Below are 17,434 nucleotides of genomic sequence, written 5' to 3' on the forward strand. Positions count from 1 at the left end.
AAATTAAAAATAATAATTATATTAAGAAAACACTTGGACTGTTCGTTATACTTGTTTTTAGATGGACCACTTATTTGCATCCATTTTTAAGATGGATGCTTTATAACTCTGAATTGCATATTGTAAAAATGCGGTCCAGCCCGCACGAAACAAGTTAATTCTGAACATGGTTCTACCTGAGGGAGTAAATGAATACTCTACTCCGGCACTAATGGAATATCTTTTGGCCACAGAGAAAGTGTGCATAAGGCTGCAACCTCGCGCCGCGAAAATCCTGTCGAAGTGGGTTTTTCGACATCTTTTTTGTGATGAGAAGGTTTAAGAGAATCTTCAAGATTGTCAGCCTGGTTAATGGCGTAGTTCCTGCATGCTCGCTCTTCAGGGTTAGGGTTTTAGAAAATATAGGGTTTTATGGTCAACGTTGGCAGAGACATTGAAGAATGAAGAGGAGATTACCTCCCCGGAGTTGTCGAGGTTTTACTGAGTTCAGTATTAGTTTTGGGGCTTTTTTCATGATTGATGGTTGCTTATTGTACCCTGATTTCTATGAAAAACAATGGTTACTTGTGCTTGTTTCTCTCGTGATTTTGCAACTTTTGTTTTGCCTTTTTTTTTTTTTTTTCCATTTTTCTGTTATTTATTTATTTTTATGGAAGTGGTTGCTTGCTGTATTTGCTTTCTCTGAGGAATCCTGGTATGGATTATGGTGTTTTGAATTAGATGTAATGGTTTGCTTCTCGATGGCTTCCTTTCCTATCTCTTTTTTATCGAAATCATTTGATAATCTTTCTTTTTATTCCCATTTATTTTGAAGAATCGAACGACCGTTGCATGTTTGTACAATGTGCTTGTTTTATTGATTGGAAGGAAGAAAATGGCGGGTGATTTTTTGCTGAAGAACTAAAATCGCCTTTTCCATGGTGATAACCCTACGTCGTTGTAACCTCAGTGATTTGAACGGAAAAATCGATTATTTATAGAATGTGTATAATGGCTACAACAAATTTAACTAATGAATTAGCACCTGCCTTCCAAATTGTTAAAAGTTTTTCAATGTTTACTTTCATTTTGAGCTCGACTTATGGGCTTTTATCCTCCATGTGAATGTCAATTTTTAAACTCAATATTTTTTCATTTTTACAATAGAAAACATTCTGAGAACCTTTGTTGTATATATATGCTTGTAAAAATCAAAGCCCAAAATTTTATTCTTATTATTGGCCTTTTGATTGTCTTTCCTCTTAGAACATTTATTTTTATTGTAATTTCATGTTGCCCGAGAACATCATATGTGTTTCCAAAAATCAATACTGTAATAACAATGAAAGATAATGACTACTGGAATGTCCTATGTTCGAGCAGAAGAATAGACGTAGCAATAATGCAGTAATATTTGATTTTGTTTTTAATGGTCTCTAAGTTTTAAAACTGGCCTGGATGACTTGAATGAACTGGTGATCTTAAAAACGTACAATTCTCAAAAATATTAAATAAAAGAGCAAAATATAAGCCTTCCTATTTTAGTGATTACCAGTTTGTAATTGTGCCTCTTTGTTTGTTTAGCCTTGTATAATTACTAAAAAAGATTTTCTGTATTTGCTGCAGTCCTTATTGTGATCTTGAAGATCTGAATGACATTGGGGCGAAGGTGCACAATGCACATTATTGCAATGATTTGATAAAAAATGAGTTGAAGAGTGACAAAGACCTTCCTCTTGCACATGGAGAGACTGCAAAGTTTTGTAGACCTTTGGACTCACCTCTTAGGCGGGATGAGGATGGATTTTGTGCTCAGATGCCTTTCGGTACCAAGGTAAGGAAAGCTTGTTCATTTCATAACCTTCGCAATTATGCTTGAACTACTTTTCAACTGTTTCTGGTATTGTACTTTGGGTGAAGTACATTGATAATCTTATGAAGTAAACTAGTAATCTGATGGGCTATTCCTACTCCATTGGGGTCGTCAACATCCAATGAAATGATAGTGATGGGGTGAGTGGGACGAGAAAGTGTTATGACCCCAATGATCGGTCTTCCTCCTGATCTTTATGGATTCTAGTTTTTCAAAACCCATGGGATTATATTATACTTTCCCTGTTTTTTATTATTTTTCTGGTCATATTTTCTTCATCTATATTACTATGTTCTCTTGTCGAGGCAGCCGAGATGGATTGCAGACAATATTCAAGGAAACGAAGACTTTGTGAGTCTTCAAAGGGGAACTCTTTGGGATGATTGCAAAAATCCCTATGTTGATCGGGATGCTAGTGATGAGGGACTTCAACATTGTCATACTGGGCATTCTATTCTAGGAGTTTCATGGGCACTAGCTGTGAAGGTGAAACCTATGTTTTATAACCTTCTTATGCGCGAATGTAGATACTTTAATTGAGCCCATTTAGACTTCAAAGTAACCTATGGTGGTGCTGGCTTTTTTTATTGGCTCCATGTTCCTTTTGTGCGCTGACATTGATCCTAAATATGCAGAATTTGTTTTCTTTCTATTTTACAATGCCAATGCTAGTGGCTTTTTTTGGTCATCTATCATTTCACTATGCTGTGTCGCTTAGGAGTGTTTGCCTACATAAATTAATAAGTTAAGTGTTGACATTCATAGTTTCGTGTTATCCTTTTCTGTCCAGTGCTATGAATAGAATAGTGAGTTAATAACTAAACTCTTTCTGACCACGACTTGGCATACTGCACTGTAAACAATACTCAATGACTGATTTGGGTGGGGCAACACTTTGTTGCAAAGCAATCAATCTATTTAATGGGAATTATCATTTCACAATTGTCAGTAAAATTTGTGTCCGTTTCAGTTTTTGGTGTTTTCTGGTCATTTTTCTCAGTTAAACCCTTTTTGCTACTCGAATGTGAGATTGGATTCTTGAGAGCTGACAAGAATATCAAATCCAAGACTTTGAACGTTATTTCAAACATCTTGAAATGGTCCCATGTTATTATGTGCATATGTCAAGTATCTTAACTTCAATACTTTGTTCTTGGATTATTATTGAGATGCCTTAAATTACTCATAGATGAGCTTATTGAATGCCTGCTCTCGTTACTCTCTAGTTTTTCCTTATGTCAATAGATAACATTGACATCCTCTCTTAATTGTCATTGTTTCTTTTGGGATCCATATATTTAGCTATTCATTTTTTACTTTTCATTTGGCAGGAGAACTCTCTAGAAATTCATAGATTGGTGCAAAAATTTCAAGGATTCCACCTCTATGATGAAACTTCTGATAAATCTCATTTCCGAGAAGTGAATGGATCCTCATGGATTAGAACTCCTGATTTCTCTAATATTCCTAAAGCTTCGGGTGAATTAGTTGACGATGACTATAAAATCTTCCTTGATAATATAAGAGAACATGACCACTTATATTTTTTGGAACTAAAGACTCAAGAGGTTTCTAGGTCAATAATTGTGGTATATGAGAACCAAAACTTTTTGCCAATGGATGTCAAAATTGGAGAACAACCTATCATTTCAAGAAGCACTATTGATAACAAGCACACTGAAAGGACCATCTCAGATAAGAGACATTTCATTCCTAGTACTAGGTGGAAAAGAAGAAGAGTTGATCAGAAAACCAGTGAAATAGATGATAAATCTTGTCTTTCTGGATTCAACTTGAGAAAGAGACCTGGTTTGGTTGATAATGACTCCAAGGCTCCCTTGGGCAAGATTAAAGATAGAAGAGTAAAGCAGCTAGTTGGTAAAAAGAATATGGTGTTTGATGATGACTACCAATCATATTTGGACAAGAATTGGGAGACTAGTACCTTAGAAACTATTTCATGGCCTTTGGAGAAAAGTAAGACGGATGACTCTATAGTTGATAATGAGTATAAGTTATTCCTCGATAATGTATTTGTAAGTGGTAGTTCTTGTTATCTGAAATTAAAGAATGGTAGGGGTCGTAAGCCAACTGTGGTTATGTATGGAGAAGTTATTGAGTCTCGACAGAATACTGTTAAAGAGAATCTCATAAAATTAAACGTAAAAATGGAGAAAAGGGATCCTATAGTTGAGACAAAGCAACCATGTAAGCGAACTATGCTCTGGCATGATAAAAAATACATGTCTCCAATGAGGAAAGCGAACGATATTTATGCACAATTACAGGAAACAAAGAAGAAAAGGATTCCTAAAGTTAAGAACAAGACAGCCTTGGTTCCTTTAGATCTTCCCCAAAGAAGGCCCTTAAAATTGTTTCATGAAAATAATATGACAGCACCTTCAGGACCTTCTGTTGGCACTTCTTTTCCCCTTTTGGTCAGTAGCAGTTGTTGCATTCACAATTTCTCATTGGAAGAGTACACTATGATCCCTAGTCCATTTAGTCAGCACCACCTATTGAAATGATGAACGTTGATGGAGTGGACTCACCAAATTATGACATGGCTCCAGTGGTGGGTCCCTCTCTATACATCTCCTTTCATTGTTTTTAATGGTTGTTGATGACCAAATGATTAATGATTATCATTTTTTCTGTGGACCACTGGATTATGGCTATTTTCTTTTTTCATTTGCATTTGGTTTTGAATTTAGTGCTTGTCTGTGTAAAAGTGCAGGTCTCAAAGGCCGATGAGGACATTACGAAGGACCCATATGATTCTCCTTCCTTCAAGGGGAAACTGATGGTTGTACTCTCTGGGCATTTTAACATGGCCGAGCTTAAACAGTTATTGTATGAAGTATCTATTCGTAGACCAATCGAGAGACAAAGAAATGTACGCAATGGATCCAAAACCTATAAAACAGAGCAAATGGGTCTGTCTTATCTAGACCACTACAATGGTTAGTATTCTGTGGTATGATTTTTATTAGTAAGATGCTTTGTAGTTTGCACTATTATTATCATTTTTATTATTTGATGGGTATCCTGGTCCTGGTCAGTATTACATCTATTGCATTACTATGTAACGATGTTTTGTTAGGCTTTTAGCAATCATCATTTTGAAGATCCCTAGAACCTGACAAAGTCACTATCAATGAAATCACTGGCCTATATATATATATATATATATATATATAGGGCAGTGATTTCATGCAACGGTTGTATTATAGTATAATGCAACCACACTTCTAGAAAACCATGCTTTGTATGATCTAAAATTTTGCACACACACTCTCTTCATCTCAATAATCAATCTAAAAAATATATATATAATAATTTGTACCCTTTATATGGTCAAAATGACTCCCCTCCAACAATGAATCTAGACCGTCCATTTGATGAATTTTAAGATCTAGGCCTTTATGAATTCAAAATCATTTTTTTCTTTTTTAATATTGTTAATTTAATGATAATAAAATTATCTAAAAAATTTAGAAAGAAAAAAGATCATTATAAGGCCTAGATCTAAGCATCTCACCAAGAAGGACTGTCTACATTAATTGTGCTAAAAAAATATTTTGTAAGTTGCATTTTTAAAATTTTCTTTTTTGTGATTGTTCATTAGAATGAAAAGAGTTTATATTTCAAAATTTGGAACAAACAAATGGCCCTAACATGGTTTTTGAAGGTTGTTGCAATATATTACCATACAACTGTTGCATGAAATCACTGCCCATATATATATATATATATGCCCTAGACTTCTCTAATTCACACATGAGGATTAGCAAAAATTGTCATAATTTTTATATATATATTTTTTTTATGGAAAATTAAAGATACACCCCAAATTCAACTTTCTAAAAATCCTACCCCCCAAAATTTTTTGTTTCCCACCCTAAACCCTAATTATGTTTTTCCTTATATTTATCTCTCCAAGTCAAAAAGTCAATGGATTTAAGACAAAAATGCCCATACTCTCTCTTCTCCTCTATTTTGGGTCACATGACTCTCACTCTCTCGCCCAAAGTATTAAAAATCCATTCTCTCTCTTTCTGTCTTTCTCTTTTCTCTCTCTCTCTCTCTGTCTTTCTCTCTCTCTCTCTTTCTGTCTCTCTTTTCTCTCTCTCTCTCTCTCTCTCTCTCTCTTTCTCTCTCTTTCTCTCTCTCTCTTTCTCTCTCATTCCTTGGTAATGCTGTCTGACAGATAGGTTGCCAGACCACATTGAGTTGCAGTAACATGGCTTGTAATGCTGTCCAGCGTGTGTCAGACCGGTTAAAACTGGTAATGTGGTCCGGCACACTTAGTCCATAGCTAGATAGAGAAAGAGAGAGAGACTGAACGAGAGAGAGAGAAAAAGAGAGATTGAGAGAGAGACAATGGGTTTTTACTTTGGGAGAGAGAGTGTGGTCAAAGAGAAAGTCACGTGAACCCAAAATAGAAGGAAAAGAGAGAGTAAGGGCATTTTTTTTTTGAAGAGAAGAGAAGAGAGTAAGGGCATTTTTGTCCTAAATCTATTGACTTTTTTATTTTGGGAGGGGGGGATAAATATAGGAAAAACAATATTGGGGTTTAGGGTGGGATACAAAAAGTTTTGGGAGGTAGGATATGTAGAAAATTGAATTTGGGGGGTATCTATAATTTTCCATTGTTTTTATTGGAAGGTATGATTCTATGACCATACAAGATCTGCATTTGATCGTTTATTGAGCCTTTATTAATCAATTGAAAAATTATGAAATCAAAATCAATTTAAAATTTATTAAATGAAAATGGACTAAGGAATTTACTGCAACTTTTTCCTGTAGATGAAAGGGCTCGGGAGCAGTAACAACTAACAGCTATGGTTATATCATTATCTGGATCTTTTCAAACTGCATAGGTTCTCTCATAGGAGTTGGAAAGAGAAGGAATTGTTCCTCGTTATTGATGTTATGGCACCACATGCACGTAGATGAACCACCAAGTTATATCCCAACTTGTTTCAATTAACATTCTAATAAATGTATATGGAAAAAAACTGTTCTGTGATGCCATCATTCTAAAGTTAAGTGTTGAATGCATGGGAATAGAGAAGTGTGGTACGAGTATCGTCTGTGTTCCCTTCAGAGAGAAATTATACAACATTCAAAATGAATCGTGACAAAATCTTCATTTTGTAAAAATCAGCTTTATCCAAAAAAAATAAAGGAATCTTCTTATTGTTAAAATATGGAAGTATGATACAAATTTTTGATTTTTAGTCAAAGAAATGATCCAAGTGAACTTTTTTAAATCGCTAATGAGAGGAATGTATTATCTTTTGGGTTTTCAGGACCATCAAACATGCTCCTCCCTTTCTCTAAACAGCCCTTTTTGTTAGAATTTGGAAGCTTAGGGCTTAGGCACTTGTTGGCTTCAGGTGTTAGCGAAACTTTATTATAAATTCCTAGAACTTAGGTGTTAAACTTGAACCTCTCATACATAAATGCTAGATCTATTCATTAATGTCACTGCATACAAAGGTATCTCTGCAAAATGTTTATTAAGTGATTCTGTTCTCCAATATATGCCTCCTTTTATTTTTAAACCCATGAATTCCATTTATATGCAGTTCCTAAGGGTTTCATGTCTGAGCTTTATGTTACTGTACTGACAATTTTTGTCCTTGTGGGTTAGATTTGAAGAAAAAGCTCAAGGTGTCAGTACTGACAATATTTGTCCTTGTGGGTTAGATTTGAAGAAAAAGCTCAAGGCGTCAGTCAATAATTATGAGAAGTTGCTCTTATTGAGGGGGTTCTTCTTCTGGTTAAAGGTATTTTACTGATTTGATGGTCTGAGTAGTTAAAAGGATAGTATTTTATAACTCTATGGACTACGGCAAACGATTGCTTGTTAGTGTCATAACTGTCCAATGAGTTGATGGACACTGCTAGAGAGAGTGAGTTTGACCATTAATTGGGCTCATGGTTTGTCTGGTGATTCTACATTCTCTCCATCACTGCCCCTCATTTCATCTGACACTGATCACCCTAGTGGACTATGGTTTTGCATAGTCCAATATATTATGATATAACCTTTTTTGAATAATTCTATTGGTGCCTTACAATGTTGAAGTTTTGTGCGTTCTCCCTTTTAATTTAGCATGTTAAGTGGGTCTTAATTGAAATGGATCTTCCACAAAGGATATTAGCATTATTCTCGAGTTCACTTTAGAGAAAGCCAAGTGTAAACTGAATAGAGAACTTCTGAAATATAAGTGAAACTGTTCTTTGTGATTGAAAGGATGAAGATTTATACCGTAGCTGTGGGGCCAAAGGACAAATGACATCATACAAATACAAAAGGACCAAAAGAAGAATATAGACATACATAATATCTGTTCTACCCCAACAACACGAGCCCTATGCCGCACAGACACTTGGTATACAAGCTGTAGTTTTATGCAACCTTTTCTAGTGCACAAATTTGAAGTTTTCTCCTCTGGTGAGATCTTAGTGATATGGTCATGGAAAGAACCTAGTTAAGGGTGATAACATTCGCATTGTTGGAGTGATTTAAAAATGGGCCTGCCTAGAGCCTAGGCGGGCCAGGGGGTCCTAGGTGCACCGACCAGGCTTAGGGGGGTGCAAGGGCATTTTTGTCCTTTTCCTCCTTAAATAAGGGAGTAAGGGGGTTAGGTTCTTGTGTGACCTAAACGCCTTTTTTGATCTTTTGGAGTGAACATTTTTGGAAAAAACCACTTCTTTATATTTCTGTGAGATCAATTGGGTTTATTAAAGTTTAAAAAAATCAATCTAAACATCATCCTTTTGGTTTGGATTTGATTTTGTAGCTTTTTTAAGCTTATTAGAAGGTTTTAAGGAAGCATTTGAGATTGGGAAATATTTCAAATGTTAAAGATTGAAGATCGAGCAAACAGGTTAGTTTAAGAATCTTTATATTTAAGGTTTTATTTGTTATTTCATGTCTTCTTTGGGTTCTTCTAGAAGTAGTGATCCGGATTGGAAGTATGATTATAACTCAAATCTAAATGACAAAAAATGTTTAAAATGTTATTGTTGTGAAAAAGATACTAATGGGGGTACAAACTGGTTAAAAAAACCCCTTGTCGGTATTAGGGAGGATATTGTCCCCTGTAAAAATGTTCCTGAAGCTCTCAGGGAGGAGATTAAGAAATATTTGAGTTCAAAAAAACACAAAAAGGAACAAAAGGAGCCTTGTCATTTGGATAAGTCTACTTATGGCTCTTGTAAAAGTGATGATCCGGGTGGGTTGGAAGTATGATTATAAACCGAATCTAAATGGAAAAAGTTATATAAGGTGTAATTTTTGTGAAAAAGATACCTATGGGGTATTAACTGATTCAAGAAACACCTTGCTAGTATTAAAGAGAATGTTGCTTCTTGTAAAAATATTCTTAAAGCTATTAGAGATGATATTAGACAATATTTGAATTTGGTAGAACCAAAAAATGAAGAAAAGGAACTTGTTATATGGAAATGTCTTCTTTGGGGGTATTTACCAATTCAATAAACACCTTGCTGATATTACGGAGCTGTTGTCTCTTGTAAAAATGTTTCTGAAGCTACGAGTGAGGAGATTAAACAATATTTGAGTTCAAAAAAACACAAAAAATAGGAAAAAAGTAACGAGGCATCAAGTAGAGGAGCCAACACTCGTAGGGCCTCTAGATCATCTGCATAGAGCAAGAAGTTTAGAAGAAATGTAGGAGGACGAGCTTTATGTTGAACAAGGTGACTCTGATGATGATGGACTCGATTCCGATGAATATGATGAAGCTTACCTCACTTTTCTGATGATGACTGAAAACTCTCGACTCTTAAGTTTTCAAGTGTATATATTTTTTTATTTTTTTTATTTTCTAGTTTCTACCCTTATATGTATGCATGTATGGTTGTACCATTGTATGAAACTATGGATTAGGGAATAGTATGGACTACAGAGCATGGAGTATGGTCTATGGAGTATGGATTATGGAATGTGCCTATATTACTAATTTACTATTATATTTCATTTTTAGTTGTGCTAGTAGTCTATTACAAATTTGCAATGGTTTGGAACTTTCTATTATTGGTTTTTAAATTTTTTAATATTTTATAATGTATTACTCATGTTCCCCTGCCCTCTTCTTCAACCTAGGCCGCCAAGAAATCTGGGCGGCCACCTAGGTGTTGGGTGGCTGGGACCCATGATGGCCTAGGATCCGCCTTGCAATTTTTAGAACATGGCATTGTGTTTTTCTTAATTATATATTGGGTTCTCAGTACATTGATTGATGGCCTCTCAAAAGAGGCTTTTAGCCTTGTCTTCTTTTCTGCTATAGTTGCTTTTCATCATAAATCCTTATCAGTAGGTGATTCCAAACTACTTTCTAGGGTTGCCCCATAATCCAAGCGTCTTCTAGAACCTCTTCTCTCTCTCTCTCTCTCCTCTCTCTCTCTCTCTTTTAATCATCTCTTTCCCTTAAATCTAACGACAGGCTTAGGCTGATTCCCTCTCCCCTCTTCACCCCCCCTTCCCCCCCCTCTCTCTCTCTCTCTCTCTCTCTCTCTCTGGTTTTTATACTTTTCCTGCTATATCCACTGCAAAGGGTTTTCAGCTTCCCACATTTTTCCAGTTATTATGGAGAAAAAGAGAGACAAACTGGCTTCAATTGTTCGATGAAGCTGATATGGCACCAAAATAATACCATTTCATGTGTAGATTATATGGCAAATTTATCATGGCTTATTTAATATGGAAAAGATAAAGTTCACACTGGGAAGTTTGGATTTCTTTTTGCAGAATCTCTGCCATCGAGATGCCTTTACACCCTGGAGGTATCCTTCACTCTACAAGAAAGCCTGTTTTGGGCGCTGAGTAACTGTGGAAAACTTTTGTCATATATTTGTGGTAAGCTTTCTTCTTCTGTCATCTTTTTTGTCACTGGAATTGGAGAAGAGTTTTGGAAGCTTTTTTGGTGGTCAAGTCAAAACCTGGATAACTGCATATTCCATTTTGATACCAAAACGAGGAATATGAGGCATTGGGTTTGGTGTCATAATTGGCGATTTGGTTATCCAGAACCTTTTTGTTTAGGAAAAATATTATTTATGGCTGGTCAAAACCTCCTATAAAATCATTAAGGAGGTCAAAGCGTCCCGATTAACATTAGAGAGTTTACTTTTAAATTTTCATTTCACCCAGATACCTCCTTAAAAAATCATAAAAATGCCTGTATATGGGTTGGGAAACCCTAACAAACAGGGGCTTCAATAATTTGACCTATCTAAGAAGCCCCAACCAAATGAGGGGAGTATCCCTGGTTGTTTAGTGTGGGTCAAATTACGAAATGCCCCTGCTTGCTCAAAATTCTCAACGGTAATTTAGGCATTTTTTAATGAGGTATTTGAGTGAAATGACAATTTGAAAAAGTAACCCTCTAATGTTAATTGGGATCTTTTGACCCCCTTGGTGATTTTGTAAGGGGTTTTGAGCTCTGAAATGATATTTTTCCTTTTTTTTAATGATTTACTCAAAACCCAAAATTAATTTTCCTTTTCTTTTTAAGTTTTAATTTACCCAAAAACCAATGTCATTCTTGTTCCCCTCTCTACGAAACGTACATTAGTTCTATCACTATTTCTTTTGTTATTCTGTCAAGAAAGATGGGCTTTAGGGCGTGCCCCAATAGCTTGTTTTCTTTTTGTTTATTTTTCTTGGCAATATAATTTTATTTGCTGACTACATTTGAGTTGTTTCATGTCTTGTACTGCTCCTCCTATTATTGCATATTAATTGTCATAATTAATCATGTTCTTTTGGAGCTATTATAGTCCTAAGGTTGTGGATCAAAGTGATAGAAACCAGCTTAGATTGTGGATCAGAATGATAAACACCAGCTTTCGATGGCCTTGGAGCTGCAGCAACTGCTTGAGAGTCTTGTATGTTTATCTACTGGTGTGTGGGGATAAATATTCATGTAATTTAATGTTTATATTTTGGATGGTATAAAGTGAATATGTATATTTTGGATGTTATATGTCTGGTTTTGTATTATATTTAGTATATATATTTTGGATGATTTGGTGGAAATTTGAGACCCCATGTCCTATAAATCTATACTGCTGTTGTATATATGTCTTCGTACGCCACAGTAAATGTCAAATAGGTCTCGAGTATTTATCTTGCATTTCCTTTACAATGCCATTCTTTTTCTTTAATTTGGTTAATTTGGCTAAGGTTTTGTTGGACCTCCACCCATTGAATTAGCTTGGGCATTCTGACTTATTGTTAATTCTTTTAGATCTTTGGGTATCAGATGGAGGATGGGGATTAGCTAGTGTCAGTCAATAGGCAGGATAGGAGAGTTAGTGTTTGTTGTGTACTGTAATATAGGAGTTTTAGTATTATCTTGAGAGAAATAATGTGTGAGATTTGATGTGGCTTCAAAAGCCATTGTTGGACTGAGATTCGCTTCCTTAATTTCGAGTTTTCTTTTCTTTTAATTGAATTATGTAGGGAATGAGAGATTTTGTGTGATTATTAGAAGCTAAAGGTGGATTGCCTGTGTAACCATTGCAAGAAGGTCATGGAGGTTGGATCAATTTGTTAAATGCTCTCTTTAGGTTCAAGTCTAATTAGGGGGTCTTATTTCTTTTTCATGTTCTCCAGATTTGCTCTTTCTTTTTTTAATTGCTTGATGACTCGCTTGACTATTAGTAGTTTTTTGTGTTTTTTTTTTTGGGGTAATTGAGTGGGGAAGACAGGCCCCAACCTGTTTTTTCAAATAGTTTTAGGAATTTTTTTGATTTTTTTTTAAGGCCGAATTTGATCGATTCGACCGATTCCCGATCCGAAACGTTGATTCACCGATTTGGATGGATTTTTGGTGTGTCCGATCCGGGGCACTGATCTGTTTTTTAAACGACTGCTTCGAACATAGACACCGGTGGTTGCTCATCGGATCTGCAAAGGGACGGTGCGTACACAAAATGGCAACTTATCGCAAGTCCCTACACAATAGCTTGTTGCCAAAAGTGACGCATACTCGTAAACTTATATTTGTTCATATTTTCATCCAAAAGTGATGGATAATAGTTTGAGATAGTGAGAGAGAAATTTCTCAAAATTTCATTGAGAAATTTGTGAAGCACGAGTTTGTGTTGTTTTTTGTAACCGCAAGATGAACAACATAGTTGATTGAGTAGACCTCCATTTCTCGATCAAATTGCGTAATTGACTCGTGTGATGAATGACTCTGGATTATTTTGATCTTGTATGGGAGCTGATTTGATCATTTAGTTGCATAGGATCGTCATCTATATGCTGCTGAGTTTTCACGTTCTCTATGCGTCATGCATATCATTCCTGATCATCAAAGTTTAACCGTATTATAACATGATATCTTGAGTTTCTGATCTTGCATAAGAAGTGATGCAAAATTTGAAGAATTATGCACCAAAATATTCGAGATATTGCCGTATGAGTAATGATACTATGAGACCCTCCGACACGATTTGAGCCGTATATATGCATAAGCATGTGCCCGAATTTTCAGAGTGCATATATCTACGATTTGAGCCTTCGCTAATTGATTTGAAACTCATAGAGAAGTATTTCAGCTGGTTAAATGGAGTTTTAATTCTTATTTGAGTTATTTTTGGGATGATTTTTACTGATCTCATATGGATGTGCAGTATGCATACGATATTTATAGATATCACAGTGTCTTGTATAATGAATCATGATGCTAGATTTGCATGTAAGCTTACTCATCACTTGATAGTAGTATTGATAGTTGAGAATATTGTTTTGAAAGGGTTCATCCCCTTAGTTTGTACCTCCCACCAATTGGCACTCAAAAAGTGTTTGATAAATAAGTGTAAGCGATGTTACTTTGCGTAGTTGCAAATCAAATTGAAGGCCTTCCGTATTAGCTTCTATAAAAGAGCTCCTCTCACATCAAATTGTTGTCATTGTAATTACGCATGTAATCGTCAATTGTGCTTTTAATTAATAGATGAGTGGTATTTTTTTGCATAGTTGAAGCATGAGCTATTGTATTTGGTTTAATGCTCAATTATATGTTGAGATTGTGCCCACATTTTGGATATATTCCATAGCAAATTTGTCGTAAAACGGCATTGTAGGTTAGCCTGAAACGAACGGTTAAAATTGGCTTATTCACAGCTCTCCAGAATCCAAATGAACAGTTAATATTGGAAATCTTTGTGGTGGCTTGAAATTCCAAGTTATTGTTAGGGCCTTTGCCTTATACAAACCACTAAATATCGAAAGTATAGGATTGTAATTTGCTTACTATTGCAAATATTGAGATTTGCTTTGGAATTACTTTTGATGGCTTAATATAATTTAACTATCGTGAGATGTTGTCTAATCCAGGAAGACTTGTGTTTTTAGATTTAAAAGAGCAATAATTTGAGTAATGCATCGTTGCTTTGTTCCATAAGGTAAGGTGATGAAGAACCGTCTTAATTTAGTGCATTAATCTAATTAGTAATTTGTCTCTTCCTGGTATAACACTTGTTAAGAGATGCAAGTTAGTCCAAGTGAAAGGATTGAAAAGGGCAAGAGGTAGGCTCAAAAGGATGTGGTTGGAAGTTGTCTAAAAAGATATGAGGACTTAAGGCCTCACTGAGGGTATATCCTTAAATAGAGTAGAATAATGGATGAGGATTCGTGTAGTCGACCCAAATTAATTGCAAAAATGTTATGATGACGATGATGATGAGTAATTCGCCACTTACATATGGTAAGGAAATCATGAAAAATGAGGGTATGTATTTTGAAACTTTAATTGAGCTTTTGATACAATTCTGATGTAAAAATAGGAAACATATACAATGAAACCACTTACCTTTTCTACAAGGTGGTCACAATTAATCTTGACCATTATATGTCAAATTGGGTGGGCGAAGATGCATAGTGGGAGTGTGGTTCTGACATAAATTAAAGAGAAAACAATTTAATGATATAAAAAGATGAAAGAATTAAGAGAGGGGATATAAATAGAGAAATAGCATGGTTAGAGAGAGAAAGATGTTAGAGTGAGGGAACAGACTAAAACATATTTAAATAGAGAAAGGGCATGGTTGGAAAGAGAAAGATGTTAGAGTGAGAGAGACGAGAATAAAAAATATCGGTGAAGATAAGCTTCCTAATGAAAGAGAAGTGAATGCTTCTAGGGGTTGGAAGCTGCAAGTTCTCATTTTCTTGATAATTTAAAATTTTCTAAATCCAATCCCCTCCACTTCTTTTTTACAAACGAAAAAATGCAACAAATAATTGAAATTTCTAGCTCATAAATCTAAAATTAAGGATTACGAGACATACCTTGAATATGATCATAACAAAAGAAAAGGTGGGATACATTTGATGAACATGAGCAAAAGCATGGGTATTTTCAAAATGTTATAAAATATTTGGGCATTTTAACTTGGACAATATCATGGTAATCTTGCTCACTCGTTTATTATATGAATATATTATGTTTCTGCGGGAGCGTAGTGTACATCTACTCCCTTGGTAAGCAGGGAGGAATTTTTTCAATCTAAAATTTTAAGGACCACCTAAGAATCACTGGATCATTCTCAAAATAAAAATAAAAATAAAAATTGAACTTTTGAGTTTTCAAACACTTAAAACTCATCCTTTAAAAATTGGAGGGTCAATATTCAATCTTGATTATTATTATTTTTAAAGTGCATAGAGGGTGTAATTGGGGATTTAAAAGATACATCACCAAAATTTGGGTTCCTTCAATTAATTCTACATGGGGTTTTACCAGAGAGAATAAATGGACAGTAAATAAACTCCTGTGGGACGTTTGGCATATGAGCCTTCCCCCAAAATCGAGAATTTTTTGAGATGAATGTAAATTTCAGCCAAGTCATAAGACAAAAAATGAATCTAAATTTGAAGACAGCTGATCCTTCTGATCCATTCTATATAAATGTCATGTCATTTGTGGGAGCTAGAGGAAATGCATCTCAGACCCACCAGGTATACGAGATTGATAATGGATCCCAACGACAAATGCCCAATTGAAATGAAATCTTCAAAAAGAAATCAATGAAAAGGCATCAACTTAAATCGTGGATATTTGAATTACGAGAGATATTGAGAGATCAAAATTTCTTACTTTTGTTTTACTGGATGAAATCTGAGTTAGGTTTAAAAAAACGAAAATAAATAAATAAATCACTTAGGACTTGGGTTTCCGGGTTATGAATTTTAGAATGTCAACCTTATAAAAAAATAAAAAAAAAAATTTATATTTTTTACACCGTAGATTCTAAATTTTGGTTGTACCCCCACTCGTTTACATCCGTCTTTAATATGGACGTTTGATGATCCAGGGGGCGCTAATGTAGAGTTGCGTCCCCCGACCCAGGAAACTATTTTTGCCCTTTCAAACGTCCCGCCTTCTTGCCCTAAACTCTCGACATTACAAGCTCGCGCAGCACTGTCCATAATTGAGAGAGAGAGAGAGTTTCTTATTACCGCAGGGAGAAAAACTCAATCTAGAGAGAGAGAGAGACAGTGTTTGTTTCTTAATTCGGCAGAGGGAGAAACAAATGTCGGGTGATGAAAATAAAGGGCAAAGAGCGTCAGAAGTTGCAGAGTTTAACCTAAGAAGCAGTGTGGAAGAGCGGTACAAGAAGATCAGAGAACACGCAGAGACGTATCCTTATTTGTGGGCTTCATATATTGTCGTCTACGGAGGATTGGGCGTGTACCTAACTTACAGATGGACAAAGCTCAGGAGAACAGAGGCTAGGGTTAGGGTTTTGCAAGAGAGGCTTAGAAAGCTTGCTGAAGCTGAAGAAGCTGCACATACCATCGATAAATCTCAGAGTGTTGGTTCCATGGACAAATCCCAGAACAGGTAGAAGGCAAATGTCGCTTTTATCAGTTCTAGGGTTTCAAAATTAGGGTTGTAATTTCTAGTTTGCTTCTTCCCTCTCCTTCAATCAAGCTCTGGTTTTGCACTAGCGGTTTCTGGAACCATTTTTGTCCTTCATTTGGGGTTCTCAGAGTTATCATTTTCCTCAAAAGGTTTGAACAACCCGATTGCAGCTTCTTTATATTTCACCTTTCCTTTTAAGCTCGTACTCTCTTCCGCCATTCCTTAATGTTCAAGAGCGCAATACACTCACTAACGGCCGTTGTCTCAATTTATTTTGTAACTTCTTGCTAAGGGAAGCTTGTTGCAAGAGTTGAATGGCGGAAAACCTTTGTAATTTCGAAGAATTCATTCATTTGAAAGTGTCATTCTGATATGACGTTCTTCTTTCTTTAACTTCATTCTATATACAAAATTGTAGGTTCTTTAGAAATTGATGGGAATTAGTCTAGGATGATTGAAATTTACTTGAGTGACTAGATCTGTTTGTGTTCTTTTTTTTACTACAACTCTGATGGGCATTGATTATTTGATTTGGTTTAAAACTTTTAGGCTTGGGCCTTAATAAGATTGGACTTATTAGATTGGAATATCTATTTGTTTCTTGTGAAGATGTAAGTGTCTTGAACTTTACAGTATTTACCTGTTTCCATTACAAATTAACGGC

The 17,434-nt window shown here is 35.4% G+C and overlaps 2 protein-coding genes across 25 annotated transcripts; both read left to right on the top strand.

Moving 5' to 3' along the window:
* Nucleotides 1-276: 276 nt before the first annotated feature.
* On the top strand, nucleotides 277-11,975 carry LOC18441819 (uncharacterized). Of its 24 annotated transcripts, none has more exons than XR_016057202.1 (9): nucleotides 277-484; nucleotides 1,606-1,813; nucleotides 2,162-2,338; nucleotides 3,184-4,290; nucleotides 4,585-4,815; nucleotides 6,063-6,140; nucleotides 7,571-7,650; nucleotides 10,644-10,751; nucleotides 11,675-11,975. XR_016057202.1 is itself a non-coding variant. In XM_088869054.1 (8 exons), the coding sequence occupies exons 2-7, from the start codon at nucleotides 1,722-1,724 to the stop codon at nucleotides 10,716-10,718; spliced, it is 1,761 nt and encodes a 586-aa protein (XP_088725180.1). In that variant the 5' UTR covers nucleotides 277-484; nucleotides 1,606-1,721; the 3' UTR covers nucleotides 10,719-10,751; nucleotides 11,675-11,975. The 24 variants fall into 24 exon arrangements, 8 of the variants coding, with proteins under 8 accessions (XP_088725180.1, XP_088725179.1, XP_088725181.1 ...); XR_016057196.1 differs by having other exon boundaries at nucleotides 4,590-4,815; XR_016057204.1 differs by lacking the exon at nucleotides 6,063-6,140 and having other exon boundaries at nucleotides 2,158-2,338; nucleotides 3,184-4,427; nucleotides 4,590-4,815.
* Nucleotides 11,976-16,285: 4,310 nt separating this feature from the next.
* Nucleotides 16,286-17,141, top strand: LOC18441859 (uncharacterized). Its single transcript, XM_011627832.3, has one exon. It carries the CDS (start codon nucleotides 16,439-16,441, stop codon nucleotides 16,751-16,753), a length of 315 nt encoding a protein of 104 aa, XP_011626134.1. The 5' UTR covers nucleotides 16,286-16,438; the 3' UTR covers nucleotides 16,754-17,141.
* Nucleotides 17,142-17,434: the final 293 nt, after the last annotated feature.

Source organism: Amborella trichopoda, chromosome 6 (genome assembly GCF_054954075.1).
Source record: "Amborella trichopoda isolate Santa Cruz 75 chromosome 6, AtrichopodaSantaCruz75HAP2 v2.0, whole genome shotgun sequence".
Taxonomy (NCBI): Eukaryota; Viridiplantae; Streptophyta; class Magnoliopsida; order Amborellales; family Amborellaceae; genus Amborella; species Amborella trichopoda.

What these genes read in the sequence shown, in the direction of transcription:
- LOC18441819 (XM_088869053.1), top strand. Translation starts at nt 441, where the DNA reads ATGAAGAGGAGATTACCTCCCCGGAGTTGTCGAGGTTTTACTGA. An exon ending in AGTTGTCGAGGTTTTACTGA is followed by an intron (nt 485 to 1,605) that starts GTTCAGTATTAG and finishes TATTTGCTGCAG; the next exon opens with TCCTTATTGTGATCTTGAAG. An exon ending in AGATGCCTTTCGGTACCAAG is followed by an intron (nt 1,814 to 2,161) that starts GTAAGGAAAGCT and finishes TTGTCGAGGCAG; the next exon opens with CCGAGATGGATTGCAGACAA.
- LOC18441859 (XM_011627832.3), top strand. Translation starts at nt 16,439, where the DNA reads ATGTCGGGTGATGAAAATAAAGGGCAAAGAGCGTCAGAAGTTGCAGAG.